The sequence below is a fragment of the Pecten maximus genome, chromosome 3 (genome assembly GCF_902652985.1).
Source record: "Pecten maximus chromosome 3, xPecMax1.1, whole genome shotgun sequence".
Classification (NCBI taxonomy): Eukaryota; Metazoa; Mollusca; class Bivalvia; order Pectinida; family Pectinidae; genus Pecten; species Pecten maximus.
Window position 1 is genome coordinate 22046676 of NC_047017.1, and position 12975 is coordinate 22059650.

General features: G+C 37.8%; 1 protein-coding gene across 1 annotated transcript in view; it reads right to left on the minus strand.

Moving 5' to 3' along the window:
- Positions 1–12975, minus strand: part of LOC117323563 (ephrin type-A receptor 3-like) — a 116938-nt gene that overhangs the window by 83599 nt on the left and 20364 nt on the right. The window contains exons 19-21 of the mRNA XM_033878852.1: positions 12068–12288; positions 10586–10779; positions 9335–9430 (exon numbers count right to left, since the gene is read on the minus strand). Coding sequence (XP_033734743.1) covers positions 9335–9430; positions 10586–10779; positions 12068–12288 — 511 coding nt within the window. The remainder of the gene's footprint in view (positions 1–9334; positions 9431–10585; positions 10780–12067; positions 12289–12975) is intronic.

Genomic DNA, 12975 nt, shown 5'->3' on the forward strand with positions numbered 1-12975 from the left:
CTACATTAGCAGAGGACCAAGTGTTGGACTTCATTAGCAGAGGACCAAGCATTGGACAATATTAGCAGAGGACCAAGTGTAAGACTATATTAGCAGAAGACCAAATGTTGAACTAGGTTAGCAAAGGACCAAGTGTTGGACTACACTAGCAGAGGACCAAGAGTTGGACTACATTAGCAGAGGACCAAATGTTGAACTAGGTTAGCAAAGGACAAAGAGTTGGCCTAGATTAGCATAGATTTTAGCAGAGAACCAAGAGCAGAGGACCAAGAGTTGGACTACATCAGCAGAGGACCAAGAGTTGGACTAGATTAGCATAGATTAGCAGAGGACCAAGTGTTGGACTAGATTAGCAGAGGACCAAGAGTTGGACTAGATTTGCAGAGGACCAAGAGTTGGACTAGATTAGCATAGATTAGCAGAGGACCAAGTGTTGGACTTCATTAGAAGAGGACAAAGTGTTGGACTAGATTAGCAGAGGACCAAGAGTTGGACTAGATTTGCAGAGGACCAAGAGTTGGACTAGATTAGCATAGATTAGCAGAGGACCAAGTGTTGGACTTCATTAGCAAAGGACCAAGTGTTGGACTACATAAGCAGAGGACCAAGAGTTGGACTAGATTGGCAGAGGACCAAGAGTTGGACTAGATTAGCAGAGGACCAAGAGTTGGACTAGATTGGCATTTTTTAATTAGCAGAAGACTATAATCAATGGGTGCAATAACCAGAGGATCAGGTGATGGGCTAAATTAGCAATGGACCATGAGAGTAAAGGGCTGAATTAGCAAAGGACCATGAGAGTAAAAGGCTTAATGAGTAAAGGACCATGAGAGTAAAAGGCTTAATTAGCAAAGGACCATGAGAGTAAAAGGCTGAATAAGCACAAGACCAGTAATGTGTTTGAGAAGTGAAGAATTTTCACTAAGTGTACCCATCTCCCCATATTCCCCACTTGAAGGCACCTGTCAATGCTCAGCTGAAAAATGTACTGACATTGCCCCCTGTTGATCCAGGAAGATTACCATTCAAAATCTGATTGATACAGCTTAAAACTTGGAAAGAATCTATTCATATACCTGTACAACATCAGTTACATGTAAAATAATAACTTCAACTGCAGTTTAAGCATGTATAGGTAATAAATCAGAAGTGTTAAAATTGTGTCATAAAAAAATGGGCATCTGTTGAAAGGTTTCTTTGGCAGTGTAGTATGCTAATCAGACAGTATATCAGGGGAAAAGCCTTTAACAATAATCTGATTTCAATACGGATCACTTTCATACCATTACAGAGAAAAAGAGTATGTATTTAGCCTCTCATTAATAATACCAGGCCTACCTCTCTGGCCACACAAGTCTGCCATATATATCCTGATCCCAACCTGTCAGAAGCCTTACACCTGGCAAATTGAATTGGGCAAAGATAAAAGTAACAGGATAAAAGTGATTGGCCGTGATAATGCATGCTCGTTACCACACCAGGTAAATACAGGTAAGGTAACGAGGCATCAGGTGCACAGCTCTTCAATGTTTATCAAAATGTAGGTGCCATATTTTGAGTAATGTAATGCAGGCATAATACAAAAAAAATTGCTGTGAAGGTCTTCTAAGGGTGGATACTGCCAAGTCAGTATTCTGATGACCTTGGGGGGTTCTCATGACCTTGGGTTACACGGTTCACTTTCACACCTGCATGGAAGGTAAAACAGGTGTGCATATCTATCGGCCGTCTCAGGTGTTTCTCAGCTGGGAGTCCTGACAATCCAGACCAACAAAACTGTCCCCACATTCCATAATAAACGCGGGATACACACTTACATTCAGGTATAAAGTGTCATACCATGTTTCAATTCAAGGCCCTTACTTATTGTAAACGGCCACAAGATAAAAATCAGGTATGAATAGCTGATCCTGTAGGTTAATGAGGTATGGGAAAAGAAGCGAGGCGTGGAGGGACACTGTGAGTGAGGGGACAAGACAAACGATACAACACCTCACCTGGACTTAATGAATGAATGTGGAAATGTATTACTGAGAATCACAAAGAGCAAAGGTCAAATTTTACATGCTTCATTTTCACATATGAAGACAGCTATTATTTAGCACTAAGAAAATATTTTTCATCTTTTTTTTTCTGTTAAAAAATATTAAACCTTTGATATGTAACAAAGATGTAATTCATGCGGCAGACAATGTTTAAGTGTTGAGTGACAGCGAACCGGAATCGTTTGTTAAAATTCTTTAATGTTTTCTAAAGTTTATTCCGCTGTACAGAAGAGACACAAACAAAAGAACCAAGTCACAGAGGACAATCTCAATATAGCACACAGGTGTTCATACGGTCAAATTGGAGAGGGCATAAAAAAACACTCAATAAGGTACAGGCATAAATTAGCTAAGGACAGTATCACCAAAAGACAGACCAATAAATATCACCCATGGACAGATAGAGAAAAATCACCAAGTACAGACAAGAAAAGGAAAAAGATATAAAATATCACAAAAGTATGACCACGACACAATCACTGGAGACTAAATATAAAATGTTCACTTATAAATTTAATCAAAACACATACAGGTAGATTATTGCAAATAAAAACATATACTGCCGTCATTTATCAGGTAAAATTTGGACATAAACATGAGTATATATAAAGGTTTTACTTTTTTTTTTTATAATGAGAGGTAGTATATCAAAAGTTTTACTATAGTTTAACTATACATAAACAAGGGTCATTATAATTATCAAGGTCTTACTATAAACATGATGGTCATTATATCAAGATTTTACCGTAAACCTGAAGGTCATTATATCAAGGTTTTACTGTAAACATGAGAGTCATTATATCAAGGTTTTACCGTAAACCTGAAGGTCATTATATCAAGGTTTTTACTATTACTGTAAACATGAGTCATTATATCAAGGTTTTACTGTAAAACATGAGTCATTATATCAAGGTTTTAACCGTAAAAACCTGAGATGGTCATTATATCAAGGTTTTTAGCGGTAAACCCTGAAGGTCATTATATCAGGTTGTACTGTAAACTGTTACCGTAGACCTGAAGGTCATTATATCAAGGTTTTACTGTAAACATGAGAGTCATTATATCAAGGTTTTACTGTAAACCTGAAGGTCATTATATCAAGGTTTTACTGTAAACATGAAGGTCATTATATCAAGGTTTTACTGTAAACATGAGAGTCATTATATCAAGGTTTTACTGTAAACATGAAGGTCATTATATCAAGGTTTTACTGTAAAAATGAGAGTCATTATATCAAGGTTTTACTGTAAAAATGAGAGTCATCATATCAAGGTTTTACTGTAAACATGAAGGTCATTATATCAAGGTTTTACTGTAAACATGAGAGTCATTATATCAAGGTTTTACTGTAAACATGAAGGTCATTATATCAAGGTTTTACTGTAAAAATGAGAGTCATTATATCAAGGTTTTACTGTAAACATGAAGGTCATTATATCAAGGTTTTACTGTAAACATGAGAGTCATTATATCAAGGTTTTACTGTAAACATGAAGGTCATTATATCAAGGTTTTACTGTAAAAATGAGAGTCATTATATCAAGGTTTTACTGTAAACATGAGAGTCATTATATCAAGGTTTTACTGTAAACATGAGAGTCATTATATCAAGGTTTTACTGTAAACATGAAGGTCATTATATCAAACTTTTAAGTAGAGATAACATTATATAATATTTTGAAATAAATGTGAAGATATCCCTTTGATAAAGTTGAAAAAACCTTACATTATGTCAATGGCTTCACTCAACTCCTTAATAATTACATACAAAAAATATGATCTCTAAGGCTCTAGAATTAAAGTAAGGACACATCTTCCAAATCTTAATGTTTTTTTGACATGCATTTAAAAAGTTCAACAAGTAAAATGGTATTACTACTAGTGTTACATATTAAATACTGTTAAAACAGAATAGCATCCACAGAGTCTCCTATTTTTGAATAGAAATATAGAATTTACTAATTTGTAGAAGATTTATCACAATTATAAATCGTTTAAGCGGTAAGTACCTGCGGGATATACATTAAGAAGATCCTATTTCTTAGTTACAGTTGCTCACGTAGCTTTAAATCCTTCTGATTTATGGCAGCATTTTTTGCAACTGTCAGTTTTTTAAACCATATTTTGCCTGTAATCAAAAGATAAAATTAGAGTATTTTCATCATCAGACATGTCTAAATGTTGGGCATATTATCTCGTTTTGATCCCACCCGCATCTGGGTGGGTCAACATAGATCTGGCCAGCGATAGTGGGCATTAATCATGCTGTGCCGCTCTGCTGGCCCATCCTCCTCTATATACAACCTTCTGTCAATAGGCCATATAGCATTTAAGTACATAACTAGCTCAATGTTTTAATGGATAAAGAACTAAATGCCAAATGTCTGCAGGAGAGAGTAATCAAAAGGCCATTTATTTTTCATTATGATAAGCAGAATTTGACTATACATGCCCTGCTAGTCATCATAGTGTACTCTAAATCGTGATGAGGCAGTGTCCATCTCTTTAAGTGGGCAGTGTCCAGTTCAATAGAACTTTAGTGTGAGAGTGTGACATTCTCTAGATGTTTAAGCAGGTCATATTTAGTTCTCTAAATCATAAGACGGAACGTATCAAGCATTTTAACAGATCCTATGGTGGGATGTGCCCACTTCTTTAGATCCTGAGGAGGGCCATGTCCACTTCTTTAGATCCTGAGGAGGGCCATGTCCACTTCTTTAGATCCTGAGGTAGGCCGTGTCCACTTCTTTAGATCCTGAGGTAGGCTGTGTCCACTTCTTTAGATCCTGAGGTGGGCTATGGTCACTTCTTTAGATCCTGAGGTAGGCCGTGTCCACTTCTTTAGATCCTGAGTTGGGCTATGGTCACTTCTTTAGATCCTGAGGTGGGCCGTGTCCACTTCTTTAGATCCTGAGTTGGGCTATGGTCACTTCTTTAGATCCTGAGGTGGGCTGTGTCCACTTCTTTAGATCCTGAGTTGGGCTATGGTCACTTCTTTAGATCCTGAGGTGGGCCGTGTCCACTTCTTTAGATCCTGAGTTGGGCTATGGTCACTTCTTTAGATCCTGAGGTGGGCTGTGTCCACTTCTTTAGATCCTGAGGTGGGCCGTGTCCACTTCTTTAGATCCTGAGTTGGGCTATGGTCACTTCTTTAGATCCTGAGGTAGGCCGTGTCCACTTCTTTAGATCCTGAGTTGGGCTATGGTCACTTCTTTAGATCCTGAGGTAGGCCGTGTCCACTTCTTTAGATCCTGAGTTGGGCTATGGTCACTTCTTTAGATCCTGAGGTGGGCCGTGTCCACTTCTTTAGATCCTGAGGTAGGCCGTGTCCACTTCTTTAGATCCTGAGGTGGGCCGTGTCCACTTCTTTAGATCCTGAGTTGGGCTATGGTCACTTCTTTAGATCCTCAAGTAGGCTTTATCCAGTTCTTTCGATCTTGAGGTAGTTGTCTCCACTTCCTTATAACCTTGGATTGTGTCCAGTTCTTTAGATCCTGAGGTAGGCCGTGTCCACTTCTTTAGATCCTGAGTTGGGCTATGGTCACTTCTTTAGATCCTGAGGTAGGCCGTGTCCACTTCTTTAGATCCTGAGTTGGGCTATGGTCACTTCTTTAGATCCTGAGGTAGGCTGTGTCCACTTCTTTAGATCCTGAGGTAGGCTGTGTCCACTTCTTTAGATCCTGAGTTGGGCTATGGTCACTTCTTTAGATCCTGAGGTAGGCCGTGTCCACTTCTTTAGATCCTGAGTTGGGCTATGGTCACTTCTTTAGATCCTGAGGTAGGCCGTGTCCACTTCTTTAGATCCTGAGTTGGGCTATGGTCACTTCTTTAGATCCTGAGGTGGGCCGTGTCCACTTCTTTAGATCCTGAGGTAGGCCGTGTCCACTTCTTTAGATCCTGAGGTGGGCCGTGTCCACTTCTTTAGATCCTGAGTTGGGCTATGGTCACTTCTTTAGATCCTCAAGTAGGCTTTATCCAGTTCTTTCGATCTTGAGGTAGTTGTCTCCACTTCCTTATAACCTTGGATTGTGTCCAGTTCTTAATATCTTGAAGTAGGCTGTGTTCACTTCTTCAGATCCTGATGTGACTTTCATTGCATCCATTACTTTAGATATTGATATTAACTTTGTCCAATTTCTAGATCCTGAGATGGGTTTTGTCCACTTTTTCAGTTCTGAGATGACTTGCTCCCAATTCCTTATCTTTAGATTATGCAGTTGACCATGTCTAAAAAGCCACATTCCACTAGATTCTGAGATATTTAACAATATGCAAAGGAGTTTAATTGTATAGATTCTAATCAAAGAACTGTCAAATTCAATACTGTAAAAGTGGATATTTTCGCGTGTGAAAATTTTCGCTTAGCCAGCTTCCAAAGTGTTCGCGGTGTGAATATTTTCGCGCCGTCAAGATATTTTTGCGCTAACTTGTATCTTTTATATTTAGTATTTTTATGTGTTAATATATTCGCGTGTGAAAATTTTTGCGGAGATTTACTGATAGCGAAAGAAGCGAAAATTTCCACACCGCGAATATTTCCACTTTTACAGTACATACTAAGAGAACAGTTGTTGAGGACATGTTGTAGGAATGAAAGGACAGAGATGTTCTGCTGACGTATGTAAACAGGTGTTACCATTAAATATCTAGGCTGGCCAGAAATACATAAATTGTATGTTATCAACACTGGTATTTTACAGCATAAAACAAGTAAAATCACAGAATCCATGTACTTTACTGTAATGTACTGCTATATGTAGAAATATCATGTTTGGAATGTCAGAACAAAAGAGGTGTCATTAAATCACAAAGATTGCATCCAAAATTAAATTTGGATAAGGTATTAACATTATACAACCACAACAAGAGATCCCAGAGGGATCTTGGCGCCCACCATTGAATGATCTTCATAGGTACCATGTCAGATTGATCTTTTCTCTACTTTTCCCTTCATTTTACTAATCTGTGCAAATTGAGACATCCCTCCAGTACTTTTCACACAAGGGAATCCTAGCTATATAAGAAATTTGAGATTAAACGATAATGGCTGTTTGTTTGCCAGGTTGTTTTCAGGACACAAGGTACCAAGGGGAACCTACTTATGAAATTTGAGAAAGATCCATTCAGTACTTTCTCAGGAATAGCGATAACAAACTTCAATTGTCAAAATCCAAGATGGCTGCCTGTCGGCCATGTTATTTTCAGATTGGTCTCAAAATGCAATATGCATAACTAGGCACCAAGGGAAACTTACATATGAAATTTGAGAAAGATCCATTCAGTACTTTCTCAGAAATAGTGATAACAAACTTCAATTGTCAAAATCCAAGATGGCTGCCTGTCAGCCATGTTGTTTTCTGATTGGTCTCAAAACGCAATATGCATAACTAGGCACCAAGGGAAACTTACATATGAAATTTGAGAAAGATCCATTCAGTACTTTCTCAGAAATAGTGATAACAAACTTCAATTGTCAAAATCCAAGATGGCTGCCTGTCAGCCATGTTGTTTTCTGATTGGTCTCAAAACGCAATATGCATAACTAGGCACCAAGAGAAACTTGCATGTGAAATTTAAGAAAGATCCCTTAAACACTTTCTCAGAAATCGTGATAACAAACTTCAATTGTCAAAATCCAAGATGGCTGCCTGTCGGCCATGTTGTTTTCTGATTGGTCTCAAAACGCAATATGCATAACTAGGCACCAAGGAAAACTTACATATGAAATTTCAGAAAGATCCATTCAGTACTTTCTCAGAAATAGTGATAACAAACTTCAATTGTCAAAATCCAAGATGGCTGCCTGTCGGCCATGTTGTTTTCTGATTGGTCTTAAATCGCAATATGCATAACAAGGCACCAAGGGGAACCTACATATGAAATTTGAGAAAGATCCCTTCAGTACTTTCTCAGAAATAGCAATAACAAACTTCAATTGTGAATTCCAAGATGGCTGCCTGTCGGCCATGTTGTTTTCTGATTGGTCTCAAAACGTAATATGCATAACTAGGCACCAAGGGGAACCTACATATGAAATTTGAGAAAGATCCCTTCAGTACTTTCTCAGAAATAGCGATAACAAACTTAAATTGTCAAAATCCAAGATGGCTGCCTGTCGGCCATGTTGATTTCAGATTGGTCTCAAAATGTAATATGCATAACTAGGCACCAAGGGGAACATACATATGAAATTTGAGAAAGATCCCTTCAGTACTTTCTCAGAAATAGCGATAACAAACTTCAATTGTCAAAATCCAAGATGGCTGCCTGTCGGCCATGTTGATTTCAGATTGGTCTCAAAACGCAATATGCATAACTAGGCACCAAGGGGAACCTACTTATGAAATTTGAGAAAGATCCCTTCAGTACTTTCTCAGAAATAGCGATAACAAACATCAATTGTCAAAATCCAAGATGGCTGCCTGTCGGCCATGTTGTTTTCAGATTGGTCTCAAAACGCAATATGCATAACTAGGCACCAAGGGGAACCTACAAATGAAATTTGAGAAAGATCCCTTCAGTACTTTCTGAGAAATAGCGATAACAAGAATTGTTTACGGACGGACGGACGGACGGACGGAGGGACGGACGGACGGACGGAGGGACGGAGGGACGGACGGACGACGGACCACGGACGCAGGGCGATTTGAACAGCCCACCATCTGATGATGGTGGGCTAAAAACAACTTTGGTGAAACCTGTATATACATACAGAATATACTGTTATGCATTTACTGGTCATTTACACTGGTTGGATACATTTGTAATACATTTGTATTGATAACAAGGTAGTAACACCGGTGGAAGCGGTGGGATATGTTTTTACTATAAGAAATGTATCATTACTGTCATATTGTCCAACTGATCAGAATTAAAAGGAACAAAACACAGATACCTTACCAATACTATCACAAAAATCCATTCCTCAGTGAAACCAAAGGTAAAATTGGATTATCTTTCAGCTTAGCATGACTTAATTTCAGATATAACATATTCAAAGTCAGACATCTGTTAATACTATCAACAAAAGGTGAATGGGCCTAAATTGCAAAAAAAAATAAATAAATAAATAAATAAATGGATAGATAAAATAAAATAAAACAAACAAAAGCCAATGTCATAAAAATACGATGACAAGACAGATATTTTATACAATTAATACAGTGTATATTTGTTGTAGCAAATGCTAAGGTTAAGGATATAGATGCAAGTAAAGAGAAGGATCTCAAATTAAAGGGAGAGAACCCAAACAATACACATGGAAATATTGTGAAATTCATACAGCTTACCATGCCTATGGAGATTTGCCTGGCAAAGGACAATAAGTCCGTGGGACCGAGGATATCTGCATCCCTGTTGACATAGGCCTGCTGCGTGTGGTCCCGCTGCAAACAAATTACCGCAATCATAATTGAATCATCAATATCTCTGCACAACAAAAGGCTCATCTATGTTAAATGTATTACACAATGTCCACTGTTTCTTCTGAATAAAAGTTTTCCCAGAGATCAGGTTTCTACAAACTCTACAATTTTACTTATCAGATTCAAAGTAAATGTTTGCTAGGTGGAATAGAGACTGATATGAAAGATGAAGGCAAAGATAACAAACAGAAGAGCTGCTTCATGTTATAATACAAATACACTTTAAAAGCCAAATGATAGTTCTTTACAGCAAATACCGAATATATTGCAGTTAATGTACTCTAAGCTCATAAGAGTTATCTCCCTTAACCTTAATTCACTAACTACATAGCCTTTATCTCAGTGTTTATGTCTTGTCACAGCAGGTTTTTGTGTTAATTTCAGTATAAAGAAGAGGGAAGGCCCTTCTTATGCAAGACAAGCAGGTTGGTGTGGCTTGTACAAAGTATTGAATACAATCTCTGTAACTCAGCTGACAGAGTATACGTCTTTGGCTCTGGAGGTAGAGCCGGAGACCTGGGTTTCGATTCCTGTTGAGGCACATAGCAGGAATGTGTTTTTACCTGCTCTTTACACTCATCTGACTCAGAGTAGGGCAGGTTGTGACAGACAGGTTTTTTTCAGAGTAGAGTGGTTTAATGTGATGCTGGTTATAGTCCTTTTCAGAGTAGGGTGCCAGGTTTATCCTGATGCTGGTTATAGTCAGTTTCATAGTAGGGTGGGTTGAGTTATAGGTTGGTTCATTTCTATGGAACCCTGAGACTTTTAATTGGTCACGGTTCTGTTTCAGATCAGTTTAAGGGTAATGATTTTTGTTATATTTATTTTTTACAACAATTGCAAAACAAGTTTCACCGACTTATATTTTTTACTATTGTTGGTCTGGATGGAAGCCTGCAAGAGGTCTGACTGTGGGAGGAAATCAGAGTACCTGGGGAAAACCCACATGGTTGGGCAGGTGACCCCATACCAGTTCATGTCCGATCATACCAGCCATCTAGGTGAAAGGCAAGTATGTTACCATTGTGCCACCCGACCATCCAGTACCAGGGTATAGTTACTTCCCTTCCCAGAATTATGACACAGGACTGAGAAGATGATCTAGGGTAGACTTACCTCCCTCATGGAACTCCTGATACCCTTGAGATAGGTCTGAAGGTCACCATTGGCCATATGTTCTACCACGACACATACAGGATCACAGAGTGTACAGCATCCCAACATGCTCACAACATTGGTATGATAGCCGATCTTCTTCATCAGAGCTATCTCACGCAGAAAGTCACTCCTGTGGGAGTTGTCATCATCATCTGTAACATCAGTGTTCACATTTATTCATATATTTAAATATTTAAAAGTATAAGTGCAGCTATATGTAAATGGTATAAGATGGCATTGCAGTGCAAGTTCTTTTAACTTAATATCCAGATATATATCATCTATGCAGAAACAAAACCCATGACTTTACCTTCACACCACAAGTCTAGTTATACACTAACTATTTGGTTACAATGCTGGAACTGAATTTTCTTACACAATAATCATAAGAGTTAATTATTCACCCCAGGAGCACAATAATATATTCTATATTCTAATATTCTTAATTCCTGCTTACTTAAATTCAACAATTTTTGTTTTTGTTTTTTTTGGGGGTTTTTTGTTGTTGTTGACAGTAACATACATGTACTTACCGGTAGTGTGGCAGACATGATGTATCTTGGAAAAGTATACAGATTTTGAGCATTTTGATTGCCATAAATATGTTGGTGCCTTCTCTTACAGTTTAACCTTTGAGCATTTTGATTGCCATGAATATGCTGGTGCCTTCTCTTACAGTTTTACCTTTGAGCATTTTGATTGCCATAAATATGCTGGTGCCTTCTCTTACAGTTTTACCTTTGAGCATTTTGATTGCCATGAATATGTCAGTGCCTTCTCTTACAGTTTTACCTTTGAGCATTTTGATTGCCATAAATATGTTGGTGCCTTCTCTTACAGTTTTACCTTTGAGCATTTTGATTGCCATAGATATTTCAGTGCCTTCTCTTACAGTTTTACCTTTGAACGTTTTGATTGCCATAAATATGTTGGTGCCTTCTCTTACAGTTTTACCTTTGAGCATTTTGATTGCCATGAATATGTCAGTGCCTTCTCTTACAGTTTAACCTTTGAGCATTTTGATTGCCATAAATATGTTGGTGCCTTCTCTTACAGTTTTACCTTTGAGCATTTTGATTGCCATAAATATGTTGGTGCCTTCTCTTACAGTTTTACCTTTGAGCATTTTGATTGCCATAAATATGTTGGTGCCTTCTCTTACAGTTTTACCTTTGAGCATTTTGATTGCCATAAATATGTTGGTGCCTTCTCTTACAGTTTTACCTTTGAGCATTTTGATTGCCATAGATATTTCAGTGCCTTCTCTTACAGTTTTACCTTTGAACGTTTTGATTGCCATAAATATGTTGGTGCCTTCTCTTACAGTTTTACCTTTGAGCATTTTGATTGCCATAGATATTTCGTTGCCTTCTCTTACAGTTTTACCTTTGAGCATTTTCATTGCCATAAATATTTCGGTGCTTAATCTTACAGTTTTACCTTTGAGCATTTTGATTGCCACAGATATTTCAGTGCCTTCTCTTCGAGCCTTCTGGGGAAGGGGAATGTTTCTGTTGGTCAGTAGATATCCACTGATGCGACCTTTGGTGACCAGTCCAAATGCTCCCTGACCTAGAATAGGACCAACCTTGATCCCACTGTGAGGCAGTTCCCACATATCGGGTACTACTGCTGGGGTAGGCATGGAAGACAAACTGGACCTACGTAAAGGGAGACAACTATGAAATGATAAACACCACAATTGATCTGGCAGATATGGGGAAGTATGACAACCAGAACAATATATCATAACTTCTTTTGTTTTTGTAACTTACAGATTTTTCAATTACATACACATGACAACATGAAAGACATTTTTACAAATTATGACAGGAAAAGATGGATAATCACACAAAATTCTCATCTTTCAGATTTTGTACACTCACTGCATATCATTATGATATCATGCATAATATCAAACCTATCATATTAAAACAGTCTTTGCTTGACAGACATTCTGTATCTAATATATGACAACTTGTCAGGCAAGCCTCAGCAAAAGGAGACAACCAATACAAAATATACCTCACATTTGGGGCCTTAGCTTCCATTTATGCAGACAAAACAGTTCAACAATATTTTTATATAACATTCCAGGCAAAAATCTTGAAAGACATGCAAATATTTGAAAAATATGTCTAAAAAACATAAAATCACTTGGTGTCTCCTTATTTCATTAACAAACAACTCTGGTCCAATTAATAAATAAAAGAAAATGACATTAATCTAGTAGACAAGAGACAGGGGAGACTATCATTGATCAAAATAAATATATACCAGGCACAACTTGTCAGGTAGCCCTGGACCAAGAGAGATTACTATATTATAAACACATGATGCAGCAGCCT